Genomic DNA, 19,535 nt, shown 5'->3' on the forward strand with positions numbered 1-19,535 from the left:
AAATTGGGCTCAGAAGGAAGTGACGGCCCAAGGTGATGACCTAAGATTTTGGAGTTCTGATACACTTTCTTAGCCAATGTGAACTTCTAAATCCTCTCCAGCTTCCTCTTCCATTGAATCCAAGTCTTTGCCAGTCCAACTGCCCCTATGGAGTCAGAGAACTCTCAGCCAATGTAGATAAGAATTCAGGATGCCTTCAGGACAATTTTGAAGCAATAAAATAAAATAAAATAGAAGAGGTTGTGAAATTATCCTGGAGTGAAGACTAGTTCTTCCTGGAGTATTTCTTCAAGTTAGATAAGCATTAGGGCTCAAGGGTTGATGTGGGCAGTCATGTCAGAGCTCTGATAGGGCAGTTTACAGATGAAAAGGAGCTTACTGTCACAGGAATCATCGTTCCAGGACTTGAGTGAGGACACTTTTATATTGCCACAGTGTTCGTTGTTTCCCAGATTGTTGGGCTCACCTGGAATCCAGAACCTACCCGAGTGAAAATACAAAAATATACTCACAAACTTGGAAAATCAAGAGCTTATCTCCAATAGAGAAATGAGTTCTTAACAGGTGCTGGCAGAACATGCCTGTATTCCTAACTACTTAGGAGGCTGAGATCTGAGGACTACAGTTCAGTTATTTGGACTCTTACATCTACATAACTAGCAAAACGCCATAAGTGGAAGTATGGCTCAAGTAGAAGAGTGCCAGACTTGAACATAAAAGCCAAGGGAGAGCATGAGACCCTGAGTTCAAGCCCCAGGAGTGGTGTGCACATGTACGCATGCACACACATGCACACACACATACACACAGAGTTGCATTTCTTTCCATCTCAGCTTTGGTCTTGGTTATGATCTTTATACTCAAGCTTAAGAGGAAGGGGATTGGTAAAGTTCATCTCTAGTCTAAATTAGGGCCAAACAGTCTACCATGTTCAAGTCCCTACACAAACCCATACTGCAAAGACATAGGCTTGGGATAGGATCTCTGCCTGAGCTAAGTAGAGGGTCTTACTGTCAAATCCCATAAGACATGGAGGGCCATGGACTCATCCCAGGTCCCACAGCCAATGAGAGGCCGCAGTGAGCTGTTAGCTCCAGGATTCCTGCTATGTTAAAACAAGGGAAACAACTCCACTCCTTCATGCCTTGGCTCTCACTCAGACTGGGAAGAAAGGTCCTAAAGGCTCACCTCTTACTCTGGACACTGTTGAATGGAGTGCCATCCACCCAGGACCAATTCCCTTCACTCCCTGTTTTAGTCAGGCCAATCCAATGCGGACGTCCATCTGCTGTCTTGTACAGAAACTCCTGTGGGGAATACAGAATGAACAGAATTGTCACCACATCCTGAAGTGTAAATATCTGTCTCTAGGCATTCTCTACTTGTGCTCAGATAGCTGTACACACAGCTTCTCTCATTCCTCTTCCTGCCCTTACTCAGAGTCTATCTTCCAAATTCTGATATGTCTTTGATCTGCAACTAACAAACTCAGGACTCAGGTTTTTTTGCCCCTCAGGAAAGATACTGGAGTACAAAAAAATATTCAGCTAAATTTCAGATCAGGATCCTGATGGTGTGAATGATAATAACTAAATTCAAGGAATCCTTAAATGTGTAGGTCCTTCATACGTGTTTTCTCCTTTATTCTTGGAGGCAGGCACCATTATGATACGTGTTTCCTCAGTGAATAGGCTAAGGCCTGAGAAGGTAAGTAGTCTATCTAGGGTTCTAGGACTAGAAGATGGTAGGTTGGGACTCTTGGCTCCAGAGCACATACTCTTAGCTGTACTGATTGCCCTGATGGAAGAGACCCAACTCATAGAGTACCTTGCCAGAGAGGAGACTTCTTGAGTCACGCAGTGCAATTCATGGTATTTGCAAATATTTCTGTTTCTGGAAACATGCAAAGAGCCCCCCTTCCTTGTCTCTTTGAAGCGAGGAGTACTGTACAATTTACTTCCACTAGGGACATCTGAGCAGAAGGGACATGTGTTCTCTCTGGGCAGAAGCTTTAAGAGCCATGCACAGTTTGTTCCCTTTCTATGCTTCAGTAAATATAACTTCATGTGAAGATGAAGTCTTTCTGGCTTAGGTCCTTGAGTATGACAATGAGCAGAACCCACCCATCAGCCCTTGCTAGGTGGGTAGCATCAGTGAGAAATAAACTTTTCATAGGTAGATTGCTGGCATTTGAAAACTTCCACTATCACTATATCATCTTGCCCAGCCTCTGGGAAACATCGGCCCCCACACCCTTAGAGTGCCCATGGAAACAATACTCACCTGCTCAGCCTCTGAGGTCACTGAAGCCAGGTTTGAATTCCTGGACACACAAAACTGCTGAGCACTGTACCAGGTCTTTGGAGTATGAGAAAAGTAGTAGAAGTTCTCTCTGAAGTACTTCCAACCTTGGGAAACCATCTGCAGAACATCATCTGGAAAACAGGGGCTGGTGGTTAATAGGATGTACCTGGTTCCGCAGGGTACTGTCTGGGGGTGGAGTAGGATCCCAGAGATATCAGTGAATGGAGCAGGGCTCTGAGGTCCTTAGGTCCTGGTATCAGGGCTTGAGGACATTCTCTTGGATCTTCAAAGTCTGACTGAGACTGATGGATAGTCTCTGGGGTTAGAGAAGAAGCAAAGAAATAACCAGAAATCTGTTTTTCCCACATGGGAGAAGCAATTCTTCATAGGCCATGACAAATGGCTGAGCTTCTAAGCTCAAAGGAAGAAAGCTAATGGGAAATGGCAGGTTTGTACCAGAACAGAGACCCTCTAATACTTTCACACTCTGCATCTCAGTGATGCCACTCAAACTGGGTCCTGATATCTTCTCTCCTTATAGCCCATAAGTCCTCCTCAACCCCTCTCTCCTTATAACCCATAAGTCCTCCTGAACCCTAATGCTAAGCCCTTTCTTTTTAACTAGTCCATGCCTGCCCATCTCCTTTGCTACCCTGAGCCCTGCTCACTCACCAGCCCAATGCCCTCACATCTAACTCAGGTGAAGTCTTATAGGTCACTGAGCAGCTTACAATGCTCTTTTTAAAGTCACTTACTTTGTTCTTTGAGCAATTTGCTGATATTCTCCAAGCTGCTCTGTAGTCCCTGGACCTTTGCATGTAAAGTATTGGCTTTATCAAAATCTCTTTTCAACTCTGGAATTTGGCTATTTAAGGAATCAACTTCCTTCCAACTTCTTGTTAAGTTCTGGATCTGTGCATTGGCTTTGTCCACACTGTTCCTCAATGTCGAGATGTGAGAATTCACCTGATCAAGGCTAACATGCAGCATCTGGATCTGACTGCCTGCTGCCTCCATGCCTTTGCTGTTCTTCAGAACTTTAGAACCCAGGGTGCTGATGTTATCCACACGACTTTTCAACACCTGAGCATCAGTCTTTACATCTGATAGTGTGCTCTTCAGCCAGGGATCTGGATTTAAGAAAGTCAAGAGGTCAATTGAGGAGATACCTAGAGATTCTAAAACTGTCATTCTCATCCTACTGGCAGGAAGTTAGTTCCTAAGGAACTAAGATAGTCCAAGGATTGTAGCCACCTCCCTACAATCATTCACTAAGGTAGAGCAAGCATGCAATGGGCATCCATCATGTGCTAAGAATGAAGGTGATGCATACAGTAAGAAGACAGATAAAACATGGACTACCTCTGAGAGATTTCATGAGCAAGCAGAAGCAGGGAAAAATCCAGTCCTCAATTTCCTTTGAGGATTCAGAGTACACTGAAGTGAAAGGATGCCTTCAATCGTCTCCTTGTCACTCTCTGCGTCACTTAGTCCCGGTTGGGCATGACAGTTGATCCCCTGCCCTCTACTTTCAGAGACCCCTCCAGTCTCCCACATCTCCCCATGGGCTGAGCCCCTTCATGACAATGGGAGCTCCAGCTTATAGTCTCCCAGTTCAGAACATGGAAAGAGAGATTTAAGCCATCTCTCTCTTTCCTTTTCCCCATCTCTTTTCACATTCATCTCAACTCACAGTTTTGGAGTATCATGTAGAAGACTAAAAATAAACCGAGAAGGGTCAAAAGAAAGTCCTAGGTTTAAGATTAGGGGTCTGGAATGGAGTAAATGATGGATTTGGGGTAAAGAGTAGAGTCTACAGCCTCAGATTGAGTATATTACGAGGCCTTAAAGAACGAAAAATTATATTCCCTTGCTCTGCTCTCTGATGATCCTGCAGAAAGAAATGGGCTCTACCAGCTTCAGAGACCAGGAAGCTTCCAGAAGAGGAAAAACAGATGAAGAGGAAGTCTCCACTGGCATGATCTTCATCCAGACAAGACAATGAAGAAAACATGAAAGAGTCCCAGTGCATGAACTAAATCTTGGAAATGTGACTGCTCATTGGCTAGCTTCTTCACCTCCTCAGTCAGGCCTAGGACCACTTGGAACTCAGTCCCTCATTGAGTCAAGAAACATTGCACTTACTGTCAGAGACTGTCCACAAGGATCTGAATCCAAAGGACCCAGAGCTAAGAAGGACAAAGGGGGGAAAGTTGCATGAAATTAAAAACAAACAAAAAACTAGGTAACTTCCTCAAGATAGAAGACTGCATCCTTGAAGACAAATGTGTGAGTACTGATGTCATTCAGAAAAACCTTCCAGAAACTGGAAAAGGAAGTGAAGTGGCTCATCTCACTGGGACAGACCACACTATAGGTGCAGAGGAGAAATGAGGCAAATGAAACACCACAGGTAGGAGAGACAGAGGAGAACCAGAAAGAGAAGGATCTATATCTCCAGGAAGCCAACTGGCCAGAGATCAGCAGACAAGAAATCCTGAGGACTTACACAGAATGACCTGAAGGACAACAGAAGTGGCCAGGGTCAGTGACAGACAGATTAAAACCACACGAACGGTAAGAGGTTGTCTCAGGACCAGATTCGGACCCTGCTTAGGAAGAGTCTCTGGAAAAAAGAAAAATAAAAAGTCATGTTAAGCACCAATTAAAGGTAGATTTAGTCACAGCATCTAGCAGGTGCCAAGCAGCAACTCATACTTGCCTGGGGTCCAGAGGGAGATGTTCTGTTTGTCCACTGTGAAGTGGGCACTGGAGGCCTCCTCTGTAGCATTCATCTTGTCCTTGTAGCACAGGTGTTCTAGTTGCCTGTCTCTCCAAAGATCTTTTATTTAAAGAAAACAGGAAATGAATCCTACAGCAGGTCATTATGTCATCCCAAAGTTCCCCATTCGTGGCTTACATATCCTGCCTGGCCAAGACCACAGCTTGGTCCTCTCCTCAAAGGTCTGGGCTTTTAGGGAGAAGCCATTTGTCTTCTCTGCTCTATCTTGTCCAAAGTTATCCCATTTCTCTTGTAAAAACTGTCACTCAAGCAGTTCACAATCTGATAGGAAAGACAGATTTAAGCAAATCAGTTATAGTCCAAGGTGCTGAACTTAGCAATAGATGAATATGCCTGGTTCAAAGAAAGTACAGAAAACAGAGTAATGGGGGATATTCCAGGCTGAGGGGTGATCAAAGTCAAGATATGGGATAAGACAGTGTAGAATGCATGAGAATGTGTAAACTATTCTAGTCATGTGTAAGTGTAAAGTTTATGACAGGAGAGGAAGAACATGGGGCTAAGGAGACACCTGAGATCATATCATGAAGATCCTTTTGGATTGTCCTCTGGCTTATGGAGCCAACAAAGGGCTTCAAGAAGAAGACAAGACCAAGGACATTATAGAAAGATTACTTTGATGACAAGGAGCTTAGAATGGCGTGTAGGAGATCTGAAAGTAGGCAGACCAGTTAAGAACCCACTGGAATAAGATATTTGACCTTATTTTGTGAAGATGTTTTAGGAGTTACAGCATCCCTTTCTAAAATGAGGACGCTTAGAGTTTTAAAATGTAAATGTGAGATTCGGGTTCTCCTCTCCCTGCTTCTTGACTTTGGGTATCTCAAAAAAGCAGAGAGGATTGACAACATCAGACTAACCACCTTTCTTTTTCCCTTTTCCACCCTCCTTTTTTTACTTACCTTCTTTCTCTCCCTGCAATCCTAAATGTATAGTCTTTTTTTTTTTTTTGTCGGTCGTGGGGCTTGAACTCTGGGCTTGGGTGCTGTCCCTCAGCTCTTCAGCTCAAGGCGAGCACTCTACCACTTGAGCTACAGCGCCACTTCCGGTTTTCTAATGGTTTATTGGAGATAGGAGTCTCATGGTCTTTCCTGCCTGGACTGGCTTTGAACCATGATCCTCAGATCTCAGCCTCCTGAGTAGCTAGGATTACAGGCATGAGTCACCAGCGCCCAGCTAATGTACAGTCTTATGTTTAATAAATGCTTTAGGCACAGAGAAGTCATTTGGGGCTCCATAAAGGAGTAAATTTTCACCTAGTATGGTTTTTATGTTTTAGAGAAATCTGCTAAACTTGAGAAACTTCATACATAGCACATTTGAGACAAATATTTCTCACAAGGTAGGAAAGAGGAAGTAGAAAAAGGAGGCAGAGGGCTGGGAAGGTGGCTCAGTGGTAGAGTGCTTGCCTTGCATGCTTGAGGCCCTGGGTTCGATTCCTCAGCACCACATAAGCAAAAAAGAAAAAAGCGGGAAAAGGCGCTGTGACTCAAGTGGTAGAGTGCTAGCCTTGAGCTGAAGAGCTGAGGGACAGCGCCCAGGCCCAGAGTTCAGGCTCCACGACTGGACCCCAAAAAAACAAAACAAAAAAAGAAAAAGAAAAAGGAGGCAGAGCATAGGAAGTTTGGTACAATTAATCAAATACAATTAATTGGATGGATAGATATATTGGTAGGTAGGTGAATGGAAGGAAGGAAAGAGGGGCAAATAGATGTATGGGTGGGTGTATGTAAGTATGGATGGATGGATGGATGGATGAAAAATTAATAATTTAATAGGTGGAAAAAAGACTGGTGGATAAGTGAATAAATGAAAAATGAATAGCCTAGCAAATGGACAGGACTGATGGATGAGTAGATGAACAGAGGACCAATAGATGAATACAGTGATGGATTTATGGATGGGTGGATTGATGGTGGGTGGAAGGTAAATGAAAGATTTGATAACTGGCCGTGACACTGCACAGTCTGTAGAGTGGGATCTGCCTTCCAAAAGCTACCATATCTTTCCACCACCTCCAGACGTTCACATTTCCAAGAAAGAGGCGTAAGGTGTGACTTATTCCTTACCTTAAAATGAATAAGTGCTCCAGCCATGGAACGAGAAAACAGGACTGTCCTCACTGAATCTAAGCACTGGCACTGAATGATGTGATCCCTAACATCACATGTTACAGGCTTAATGAAAAGGACCAAAGAAATAGCTACCTACACTTTGCCTGGGACTTGCTTTTGATGTTTGGGGGTCTCCTTCCTTCCTGCTAAGCATAGTCACATCTGGCAACCCAGTGTACTTATACCCCCTTGCTACTCTCTGGGCTTTCTGACTGGGTTCCTTCTAGAGCTGAGTCTATGACTGGATGAAGGAACACGGAGAGGACTTCAAACTTTCTCCCTCATCCTCAGGAATGAAGTCAGAAAACAAAGATAGTGCTCCATTTACCCGGTCTCATGTTCTCCCTAGCCACATTCTGTCTGTAGCTTCCATGCTTGCTGTCTGCATCTCACAGGCCTGCCGTCTGCTCTAATCCTTGGCATCAGCAACTTCCTAAACTAAGGGCCAGACTCTAACTCACTGCCCACTGGACTTTAGTGAACAGAACTGCCCTCTCCAGGCTGCTAAGAGCCTTGGTTCTACCAGAGCTTAAAAAAGCATTAAAATGTTCTGCTTCTGGACCCAGTCTAAGCCCAGAGTTATCTCAGCCCTTCTGCCCCTGACTCCTAGCTCTGCATCTACAAACCATTACAATCCAGGGCTAAGAGGCAGAAAGGGATCTAAGTTACTCAAGATCCTGATGGAAGACACCCTTTAGGGATGCTAATTTCTTGTGGGGGCATTGAAGAAGCTACCATACAACATGTTTCGGCGGTGTCTGCTCCCTTCCTGCTCTGTCAAGAAGTTGACTTTTTCAACATCATGGTTAGTTTGTAGGATGAGTTAATGATAGAGCCCCAGGTGGAACCCCTCCCTCAGTGGTTCTAGGAAGGATCAGGAAGTCTCACCAGGCTAGGGCTTGCTGAGTAAGAGAAGATTGGGGAGTATTTGTTCCAAATGACAGAATTAAGACCTCAAGAAGATATTCTATAGATCTCTAGGCCAATGGGTGACCCAACTATTGAAAGCCCACAGTACTTGGCTGTTGGCTTCCTGGGGTTTCAGAGGAGATAGGTGTAAAAGTCCCAACCCAGAAGAAGTTTCATTTCCTACTTTACATGGAAGAAGTAAGTCATAAGCTATTGTTTATGCTCATGTTTGGCCATAGATATTCACTAAGCACAAATTCTGTGAGATCCTCTGGATGCTTTATTTGGGCCCCTGAGGCATGAGGAAAACAGGCAAATAAAAGGCAGGTGTCCCTGCCACACCTTCCTTCCAGTAAAGTAGACAGTTCTCCAGTACACTCAGGATAGGCCTGCTCTTCCTAATAAAAGAGGAACTTTGGCCTAATCTGGAGTGACCAAAAATCACTGCTGTGACAAGAGAAAGGGAAGTCTGTGCTCACTTTCATGTTTCCCTCTCCCCATGCTTCTGGGGTTCTAAGACTTTCTCTGAATGAAAACAGCTCCACCACTTTTTCTCCTTGAAGGTAGGCTGACAATATCAAGAAGCATGGAAAAGAAACTCAAGTTGTTTGAAACCTCCCAGAAGTACTGAGAATCACCTATCTTAAAGGAGTAATCTGAGATTGGGAGCCCATGATCATGCCTGTAGCCCTAGCTACTCAGGAGGCTAAGATCTGAGAATTGCAATTCAAAGGCAGCCCAAGCAGGAAAGTCCATAAGACTCTTATCTCCAGTTAATCTCCAAAAAGCCAAAAGTGAAGGTATGGCTGAAGTGGCAGAACACCAACCTTGAGCAAAAATGTCCAGGCTTTGAGTTCAAGCCCAAGTACTGGCACATGTACAGACATGTGCCAGGCACACACACACACACACACACACACACACACACACACACACACACACAGAGGCTGGTAATCTTAGTACCTCCACTCAAGGCATGAAGATATCACCATGAGTAGTGGACAACAAGCTGCAGAGTGGGAACAAGAAAAAGAAAGGAAGGAAGGGTCAGGATGTTTCCTACAAATAAATCCATTTCTTATAATAATGCAGACTCTCCACTGGTCAGCCTAGCATGAACTACATGTTCATAATTCCTCTCCCTTTCTCCAGGAGAAGTGAGGGTAGGGGAGTAATGTGGTGTGAGCTATAGGTCTAAGAATGTAAAAATGTATAATGGCAGCACCCCCGCCCCCTGCAAAAGAGGATGACTTGAACAGTGCTGACTAAAGCTCAGACATCAGCACTTTCAATAACTCTCCAGGTAAATCCTACATGCAGAAAAATGGAAAACCACTGCTCCTTTGAAGAATGTGTCCTATACCAGAATCCTGCTATCATAAACTAATTGAGTGGATGACTTGGGGGAGCCTCGGTCAGCTCAACAATTGAAGTCAAGTGAGGAAACCTCATGTGGAAGCACCCAGTTCAGTGTCACCTAACAAGAGCTGCTCCATCAAGATGATTGCTGAGAGAAAAATCTTTGCCAGTGCTTGCTAAGAGTAAAGGGTTTTAAATCATTAAGAAGAAAGAAAAGAGCCTTTGGTGACCAAAAAAATTAGACCTCCAGCCTCCATCCATCCATTAACTGCTCCAAGGCTTCACATATATATAAAGTTCTTGAAAAGAGTAATCCACCATTCATCCAGCATAGATCATTGAATCACATTCCTAGGGAATCAAGAGCACACCCAGAGCTGATCACCAGAGAACCATGGAATACAAGTGTATTGCATGCCTTCTGCATGCCAAACCTGCATAGATACTGAGAAAGAGTAAAGGTAATACTAATTGTTACATTCCAAGCTGTGTTATGTGACACCAAGAGAAAGAGGGTGCCGCAGAGCAGGTAAAAGAGAAGTTGGCTTTGTTGGCAGGGATTAAAGAAGGCTTCTCCGGGAAGTATCACTGGAATAGGGAACTAAGGAGAATGTAGGAATAAGCCTTTGGAACCAAGGAGAAGGATTCCTGCAAAAGTTGAGGTCCTAAAGAAATGTAACACTCTGGATGAAAGAAGAAAGATTAGAGACTGGGAAGAAGGGATAGTATAGCATGGTATAAAGAACTAGGGCAAAGCTGGGCACCAGGGGCTCATGCCTATAATCCCAGCTACTCAAGAAGCTGAGATCTGAAGATCATAGCTCAAAGCCAGCCCAGGCAGGAAAGTCTAGGAGACTGTAATCTCCAATTAACCTCTGAAAGAGCCAGAAGTGACACTGTGGTTCAAGTGGTAGAGTGCCAGCCTGTAGCAAAAAGGAGTCCAGAGACAGCACCCAAGTCCTGAGCTCAAGCCCCAGGCCAGCCAAAAAAAAAGAAAGAAAGAAAGAAAGAACAAGAACAATGGGCATTGGAAGTGTGCCTCAACTGATAAAGTTCCAGCCAATCAGCAAAAGTGTCAGGTACTAAATTCGAGTCCCAATACTAACCCTAAGAAAAGAATAAGAGCAATGGAACGAGCCCACTTGACTTCAAATCCAGGTCATTCTTTGCCAAGAGAGGAGTTTGGGTTGGTGCTCTAGCTCAGAGGTGGAGTGCTTGCCTAGTATGAGACCCTCGGTTGACTCCCTAGCACTGAAAAACATCAAAAACATGTTTATTTAATGTTAAAATGTCTGTGGTGTCACTACCTTATCTGTAAGTGGGTATAATGATGCCTACCTCACAGTTTTTGATAGGGATTTCTTGAGTTAATATAAGCACAAGTATCTGGATAGTACTCCAAGAATATTGTATAATAATTATAGTAAGAATACTAGGGGTAACCTAGTAAATTAAATCCTTTTTGTCAGGGGTGGAATACTAAATTGCATGTTAATATAATATATCAAGTTAATTCTTACACAAGAAATACCTCCTAAAATAGGATGCTGTGAGTAACCAGAGGACCAGAGGACCTGTCTGCGGATGAGAGTCTGCCTTTTGTTAGCCTCCTCCATGAGTACATTGTGGTACTCATGGAGTACCACAGAGTACTCATGGAGTCACAGCAGCTATGTATGGACTCAACAGTTTAAACCTCTCCCCTCCAAGGCTTCTACTGCTGAGTGCCTAGCCTTCTAGACCTTCTTAGCTAACTCTGAGTCCTAAAACTTTGCTCACCAAAGCGGCCCCTGATGGCAGGCTGACACATTGGATCCCTGACATCATGGAAAGCAGGGTCTTGTCCACATTGATTAAAAACAACAACAACAAAATAATAAATCCTACTTTTGGATTTGTTCTCACTGCTTGCCATGATTCTGCCAGCAACATCATCCATAATGTCACTAAATGTCATGGCATCCCATACAACACACAGCTACCTCAAAGCAACTCACTTCAGAGCAAAAGAACAATGGACTCATTTCCAAGGGATCCACAGGATTTGTCCCCATCACCCAGAAACTGCCAACGCTATAAAACATCAAACTAGAGAGGAGTTTGTAGAAGAGTCCATTGCCAGCTGGGAGACAATGCACTGAAATACTGGAGAGGTATTCCACACCAGAAGTGTATGCTTCAAAATGGGGCTGTTGGACTGGGGGTTCTATAGAGTGCTTACCTGTATGCAAGAGACCCTACATTCAATCTCTAATGATGCCAAGAAAACAAAAGAAAAACAATGTTGCTGATTCACCAAAACATCCATTGTTAGCCCAGAAGCCTCCTCTCTCTGGCTTAGCATGCTCTTTTGCTAGGCAACACTAGGCCCATGTCGTAAAGGCAGTAAATGATTAGCCCCAACCCCCTTTACTCCTGTAACCATATAAGGCAGGAAGAGCCCCTAAACCTCACAGGCAATATGGGTCATCTGAGAGGGCACTCCTTTGGGGCAGCTATAATCATATAAGGCAGAAAGATTCCCCAAATCTCAGATGTTATAAGTCACCTGAAGCAATAGCTGGCACTTCTCACTTCCTCTCACCTGGTGAGAAGGGGTCTTGCCAGTCCCTTTTTTTTTTTTAATTTAATTTTATTTTATTTGAGAACATACTGTACAGAGGGGTTACAATTACATTGGCAGGATAATGCATACATTTCTTACCAAGCATTGCAGCCTCCTCCTTTGTTTACCCTTCACCTCCCTTCCCAGCCTCCCTCCTCCCCCCCCACACCGACATTGTAAAGCTTGCTTTGACATGACATTTTATAATTCTCCTTGTTGCAACAGGTCCACCTGAATCCTTAAACGACTTGTTTGTCCCCATCTCCTCCACATGTTATACTGACATCAAATAAAGTGAAAGCGGGGGTTACACTGTGGGGGAGGGACATACAAAGCAACAAAGAAATAATCTTATAAATGCGTTAGAAACACATGCATGAAAGAAACGAAAACATTAAAATACATATTTAAGGGTTCGTTTTCCTAACATCACATTATCTGACCTTTTCCGCTTGACTCATACCTATACTAGATATTGCAAATAAGGGAAACCATGGGACCTATGTTTCTTTGGGCCTGGCTTACTTCACTTAATATAATTTTTTCCAAGCCTTTCCATTTCCTAACAAATGGGGCAATGTCATTCTTTCTGATGGAGGCATAGAATTCCATTGTGTATATATACCACATTTTCTTGATCCATTCATCTACTGAGGGGCTTCTGGGTTGGTTCCATATCTTAGCTATGGTAAATAATGCTGCAATAAACATAGTTGTGCTGGTAGCTTTAGTGTGGTCTTGTTTGTATACATTTGGGTAAATGCCCAAAAGTGCGATTGCTGGATCATAGGGGAGATCTATGTGAAGTCTTTTGAGGAACCTCCATACTGCTTTCCAAAGTGGTTGAACAAGTTTACATTCCCACCAACAATGAAGTAAGGTTCCTTTCTGTCCACATCCCCTCCAGCATCTGTTGTTGTTAGAGTTCTTGATTTTTGCTGTTCTAACTGGAGTGAGGTGATATCTCAATGTTGTTTTGATTTGCATTTCTTTTATGGCTAGGGATGTTGAACATTTCTTCATGTGTCTATTGGCCATCCTTCTTTCTTCTTCAGAGAAGCTTCTCTTTAAGTCTTTCGCCCACTTATTTATTGGGCAGTTGTTTCTTTGAGGATTTGTTGTTGGGTGGTTTAATTTTTTGAGTTCCAAGTATATTTTAGATATGAGACCCTTGTCCGTTGTATGGCTAGTAAATATCTTCTCCCAATCGGTGGGCTTTCTATTGATCTTGCTAGCTATGTCATTTGCCCTGCAGAAGCTCTGCAACCTTATGCAATCCCATTTGTCCAACCTTTCTTTGATTTGTTGTGTTTCCGGGTCTCTATTCAGAAAATTTCGGCCTGAGCCAAGGAGACCTAGGGTTTCTCCTATTCCATCCTGTAATGTTTTCAGAGTGTCTGCTTTGAGTTCAAGGTCTTTTATCCATTTGGAGTTGATTCTGGTGCAGGGTGATATATAAGGATCTAGCTTTAGTTTTCTACATGTAGTTAACCAATTTTTGCCAGTCCCTTTACTGGCAATAAACCTTTCCTTTCCGTGATTTTCTGGCAGAGTCTAATTTACTCTAACATCCCTTGTTCTGAGTAGCCAATAGCACAAACAGCTAACCTCTCCCCTACTGACATACAATAACCCATCCACAAAGATTTTACTTCCTGTTTCTAAAAGAGGCTATTTCAAGCATCTCATGCCACGAGGGAAATAGAATTTTTGGCTTTGTTTTTCAAAGATCATGAGTTTGGCTCTGTTTCCCACTGTGTTTTCCAAAAGCAGATACTAGAGAGGAGTTGGGTGTGCTGATTGCTTCTGAAGAATCAACATCTGTTAACAGGACTGGGAGAAGGCAACTGGGCAGACAGAGAAGCTGATCTAAGCCATAAGTGCCCATAGGTCACTCTGAAGCAAAGATGCCCCACCAGACATCTATCGTGGCCCAAATGGCCAGATTCATACATTCACTAGCTATAGGCTATTCAGGGAAGGGCATTCCCTAGTATTTGTAGTTGGATAAGGTACAACTATATGAGACCAGATGACAGTTGCTTGGAGAATGTCACTCTTAAGAAAAAAAAAATAGACTGGTCTGGGCTGTAGAGAACACTGTTCTCTTTCATTGTCCACAATACCTTTTGTTTTTTCAGTGCTAGGGATGAAACCTAGAACCCCATACCTGCTAGGCAAGCACTCTACCTCTAAGCTATCTCTTCAACCCTCAGAATATACTTCCTAATAAAGATTAATCTCAAAATCAATGATAGACAGGACTTTAACCCCTAGTTCTTTTCTGGACTGCCTGACAGATCTCAGGCCAGTTACATAGGCTCAGGCTAGCAGCTGCCACCATCTGTGTGGCTGACATAATAATACACTGTTTCGGAGACATCTGAGATTCTTCAAGGGACATTTTGAGAGTCTTCTCTGATTTTACCCTCCTTGATCCTGTCTCATTTCTCAAGCTTCCCATTGAGTGTCAGAGCAAATAGTCACCTTCCCAATAAACTATGCTTAAATCATGCAGCTATAAGTTTATTGTTTCCATTCAAAGACCCTGAGTAATATGCCACCAGAACATCAACTCTCCTTTTAACACTGGTTCAACCTTCCCATGTTGTGTATGGAACACTTGTCCAGACATATGTTCTCCTTAGAAAAGATTAAATATATTTATGAAATATCCCATACCTTATATCTTTCTTGGCGATTCAGGGTAATTGTGACTATAGTAAAGGTTCTAAGAAGGCCCATGTTAAAGAAATCCATTTAACATTTTTAAACTAGGATTTCCATTACCAACTTTTTTTTTAACAATAAACTTAATGCACGAACACTTCTCCTTCTGAGAAACACTGGCCTGAACTGATGAAAGGAAAGTTCCGAAAGGGATTGCAGTTCCTCTGATTTCCAAGTCCTAGATTATTCATGAGATCTTGTGACTCCCTGCCCCCCCCCCCACTCACACAGTGAATCATTACCTGCGTCTAAGGAGGCCACACCACCCACAGAAACCAGGACTTTCCTGGCAAGTAAGTTCTGCCTTCTCCCACTCACTTTACAGACTTCCTTAGGCAACGGTAAGGGTAAGGTATTTTATTCCAGATACTGTTTAAGATTTCTCCAGTCCATTTCATTGGTCTTCTAAATCTTTTAATAAACAGTTACTTTATTTTTAAATTAAGCAGTTCCCCCTTTCACTTTTGAATAAAGTTTTTCTTAGCTGTTTTAAACTTCCATATTTTTTTTTCAGATGTGAGGCTTGAACTCTAGGCCTGAGCAAGCTCTTCAGCTCAAGACTAGTGTTCTACCACTTTGAGCCACAGTGCAACTTCCAGCTCTTTTAAACTTATTCTTTAAAATTATCTTTTGGGGAAAAAAACACCAGAAAACTAGAAGTAGTGCTATAGCTTAAGTGGTAGAGCATGAGCCTTGAGCTGAATTGTTCAGGGACAGCTCCCAGGCCTAGAGTTCAAGCCCCACGCCTGACAAAAAAAAAGAGAGAGATCTTTAATGCAATTGTTTCTAACATATTTATAAGATTATGTCTTTGTTGCCTTGTATGTCCCTCCCCCATGGTATAACCCCTGCTTTCACTATATATGATGTTGGTATATGTGGAGGGGAAGGGAAAAAAATAAATTGTTAAAACAGGGATACAGGAGGACCCATTGCAACAATGAGATGTACAAGTCCTTATGTCAAAAAACAAACTTTACAACTTTGGTGGGAGGGACGGGGGGAGGGGAGGATGGGAAGGGATGGGAAGGGGAAACAAAGCAGGAGGCTACAATGCTTGATAAGAAATGTACTCATTATCTTACCCATGTAATTGTAACCCCTCTGTACAGTATTTTCACAATTATATATATATATATATATATATATATATATATATATATATATATATATAATTACCTTTTGGCAAGTCCTATAAAGATATTAAGTAGGCCGGGCAGTGGTGGCTTACACCTGTAATCCTTGCTATTCAGGAGGCTGAGATCTGAGGATTACCATTCAAAGCGAGCCCAGGCAGGAAAGTCCATAAGACTCTTATCTCCAGTTAACCACCAGAAAACTGAAGTGGCACTGTGGTTCAAGTGGGAGAGCGTTCACCTTGGGCCAAAGAGCTCAGAGCCTGGACCCAGTGTTCAAGCCCCACAACTGACAAAAAAAAAGATTAAAATAAAGCTATAAAATCATTTAGTAAGCAAAATGAACCCCAAAATAGGAACACAAGAGATTTTATCTTTGTTGCTGTTGTATTTAATGTACTTATAATGTACTATGTGATTTTTTTTTGTTTCTTTTGTATGTTCTTCCCCATGGTATAACCCCTGTTTTCACTGTATTTGATTCTGGTGCTCTGCATCTTGTATATACATTTTTCTAATTTGGGGAGGGGAAGGGAAATAACAAAATGCTGATATAAGGATACAGGTTGATCCATTGTAGCAATGAGATGTACAAGAAACTATGTTGAAAACAAACTTTACAAATTGGGGTGGTGGGAGGGAGGAGTTGGGTAGGTAGGGAGGGAAGGGATGGTAGGGGAAAAACAAAAGAGGGGTAAAAATGCTCGATAGGAAATGTACTCATTACCTTACTCATATAACTGTAACCCCTCTGTACAGTATCTTTACAATAAAAATATATACTAAAAATAATAATCTAGTAAAATTTGATAGTTTTAAAAGAGCCCTTATTTTCCAATGCACATGATATTTCTTTTCTTTTCTTTTTTTTGTTTTGGTCAGTTGTGGGGCCTGAACTCTGGGCCTGGCTCTGTCCCTCAGTTCTTCAGCTCAAGGCTAGCACTCTACCACTTGAGCCACAGTGCCACTTCTGGCTTTTTCTGCTTATATGGTGCTAAGGAATTGAACCAAGGGCCTCGTGCATGTGAGGCAAACACTCTACCACTAAGCCACCTTCCCAACCCCGCACATGATATTTCTTTTATGCCTGTCAGTCAAAATGGTATTTGGTTTCCATCTCATAAGTCCAAATAGTTTTTTAAAGGGAAGAAGTTAAAGCTATTGTGGATAACATGATGTTTTTAACACATGGACTGTATGGAAAACATTGGGAAGAATTATTAAATTAAGAGAGTTCATATGGTCCCAAAAAATCCATATGAATATTTTCCCTTTATACCAAAACAAGCTAATTGGAAAATATGGATGTGCAGAGAAACTGTGGAGATTCAGATATGTTTAGGAGCAGGTTTGCAGTAGAGGACACTGGATGGAAGCATGAATGAACTATTTCAGAGTTCTGTCTGGACTCCTGCCCCTGGACACTCTGCAAGGAAAGAACCACATTAGACTACACTATTTCATTTTGGTCCTACAGCACACATTTTGGCCTCTAGATGGCACTTGTTAAGGTCCTTCTCCTTCTGGTTTGAGCACTGCCTCTATGGCCTTCACTACCTTGTTCTTTTCCTTTTGTAAGTCTGTTCAATTGGCTAGTTGGCAACTATTCACTATCTTTCCCAGAAATCTGCCTGCATGATCCTCTGCTGTCATTTCCTCTCACTCTTTCCTGGTTTGGGTAGTAGTGGTAGAAAATGCTTTTGTTTTTATAAGATAACATAATCTTCTCCAGGCTGAACCACATTGTCATAAATGACAGAATTTTGTCAGGTACCTCATGCCTGAGGATCCTGTTCAAAACCAGGATGACAAGAAAGCCCATGAGAAAGCCCATTCTCATCAACAATACACTAACCCCCCCCCTTAAAAAAAAAAAAGCTGTATGGAACTCAGGTAGAGTGCAGCCTTGAGCAAAAGAAGCTCAGGGATAGCACCTAGCCACTTAGTTCAATCCCCAACACACACATTTTAAAAAGAGAAGAAGGAGGAGGAGGAGGTGGAGGAGGAGGACGAGGACGAGGACGAGGACGAGGACGAGGACGAGGAGGGGAATGGTTTTCTGCTGAACCTACATAAAGAAACCACAAATAAAAGTAAAGATTTAGTATTGTGGTAAAGGAAAGAGGAAAGAGCTCACCAAAAACAAGGAGACGACAGGCACCGGTGAGACCACACAGTGGAATGCTAAGTAGCCCCATAAATGTCAATGGCTCTAAGAGGCATTGACACAGGAATCCAGAATACACAGAAGTAGGCAAGGAAAGTATCAAAACTACTTTTCTGGGCTAATTTAAAACCTTGCAAGTTAAACCAGGTGCCCATGGCTCACATCTGTAATCCTAGTTACTCTGGAGGCTGGGATCTGAGGATCATGGTTCAAAGCCAGCCCAGGCAGAAAAGTCTTATCTCCAGTTAACCACCAGAAAACTGGAAGTGGTGCTGTAGCTTAAAGGGGTAGAGTGCTAATCTTGAGCACAAGAAAAGCTCAGGGACAGCCTGAGGCCTGAGGCCAAGGCTCTAAGTTCTAAGACTGACCAAAAGAGCAAAACCAAAAGAAAACCCAAAAACCTTGCAAGTTATATCTTCAGGAAAAATAGAACTTAAATGTAAATATTGTTATCAGAGCATCAAAACATTGAATAACCACCAGTCAGAATCAGGGACTCAAGGGTTAAAGGTTATACTTGATAGTATCTAATAGCAATCTCTAGAATCCAGTCTTCTTAAAAGACTGCTTTGTTATTTGAAAAGGAACAAGATTATACACTTCCAACAAGTCTGCCTTCTAGGCAGAAGAATAAAACTGATGTATTTTGTGAATATTTTCAATATACCTCTTTATTGGAACTCATTTGAAATACATCTGGTTTCTCTCCTTAAGTTTCTAAGATCTTTTTTTTTTATGAACACCATCCTCAGCATCAGTATCAAAGGTAGGTCCATCAGGCTAGAACAAAAGTTGTGAAAAACTAAAAGGATACAAAAGAATTTTAAACAAATGGAATATAGTGTGCTTTGTTTGTGGATGTTTAACAACTGCCCTTCTAGTTCCATAAAGGAAACCTAATGTGTAGTATTTGCCAATTACCATTCTGTAAATAACTCCACTATGGCCAATTTCAAGTTGGCACAATGTCATTGAATGCATGGTTGAGAAAGCAACAAACAATAGACTCCTGAGAGTGGAAAGACCCAGCCCAGCAACCACTGGGGGGCACAAATGTGTTCTATTTATGGACCCAACCTATTCTATTATGTAGCTTTTTTTTTAACCTTTGATCTCCTAAAAGGAAGAAAAAGAGCACTTACATTTATCAGGATAGATGTACTAGGAGTAGGATACTGTTAAATGCTATCACGGAAACCCAAACTAGGGGAAAGACCCATACACACATAAAATGGAAAATTAAATCCCTACACTTCTTGAGGATTCCCTGTTCTCAGAGTAGAGATTCCATCAATAGAATGTTGTTGTTTGAAGGTCTCTCTGTAAACTCTAGAATGAACTGTTCCTCTTCCCTGACCACAAAAGGCCTGGCCGCTTCCATCACCACAAAGCCCTGACGTGAGCCTGG

The 19,535-nt window shown here is 42.4% G+C and overlaps 1 protein-coding gene across 1 annotated transcript in view; it reads right to left on the reverse strand.

The window, feature by feature from the left end:
* Window positions 1–228: 228 nt before the first annotated feature.
* The window catches only part of Cd207 (CD207 molecule), a 43,139-nt gene continuing 23,832 nt past the window's right edge, over window positions 229–19,535 (reverse strand). Inside the window, exons 2-7 of the mRNA XM_069988923.1 lie at window positions 5,027–5,146; window positions 4,814–4,930; window positions 3,060–3,434; window positions 2,284–2,435; window positions 1,189–1,307; window positions 229–480 (exon numbers count right to left, since the gene is read on the reverse strand). Of these exons, the coding sequence (XP_069845024.1) occupies window positions 312–480; window positions 1,189–1,307; window positions 2,284–2,435; window positions 3,060–3,434; window positions 4,814–4,930; window positions 5,027–5,099 (1,005 nt within the window). The 5' untranslated portion in view covers window positions 5,100–5,146 and the 3' untranslated portion in view covers window positions 229–311. The remainder of the gene's footprint in view (window positions 481–1,188; window positions 1,308–2,283; window positions 2,436–3,059; window positions 3,435–4,813; window positions 4,931–5,026; window positions 5,147–19,535) is intronic.

The sequence above is a fragment of the Dipodomys merriami genome, unplaced genomic scaffold (assembly GCF_024711535.1).
Source record: "Dipodomys merriami isolate MVZ:Mamm:240054 unplaced genomic scaffold, mDipMer1.0.p SCAF_37, whole genome shotgun sequence".
NCBI classification, from domain to species: domain Eukaryota; kingdom Metazoa; phylum Chordata; class Mammalia; order Rodentia; family Heteromyidae; genus Dipodomys; species Dipodomys merriami.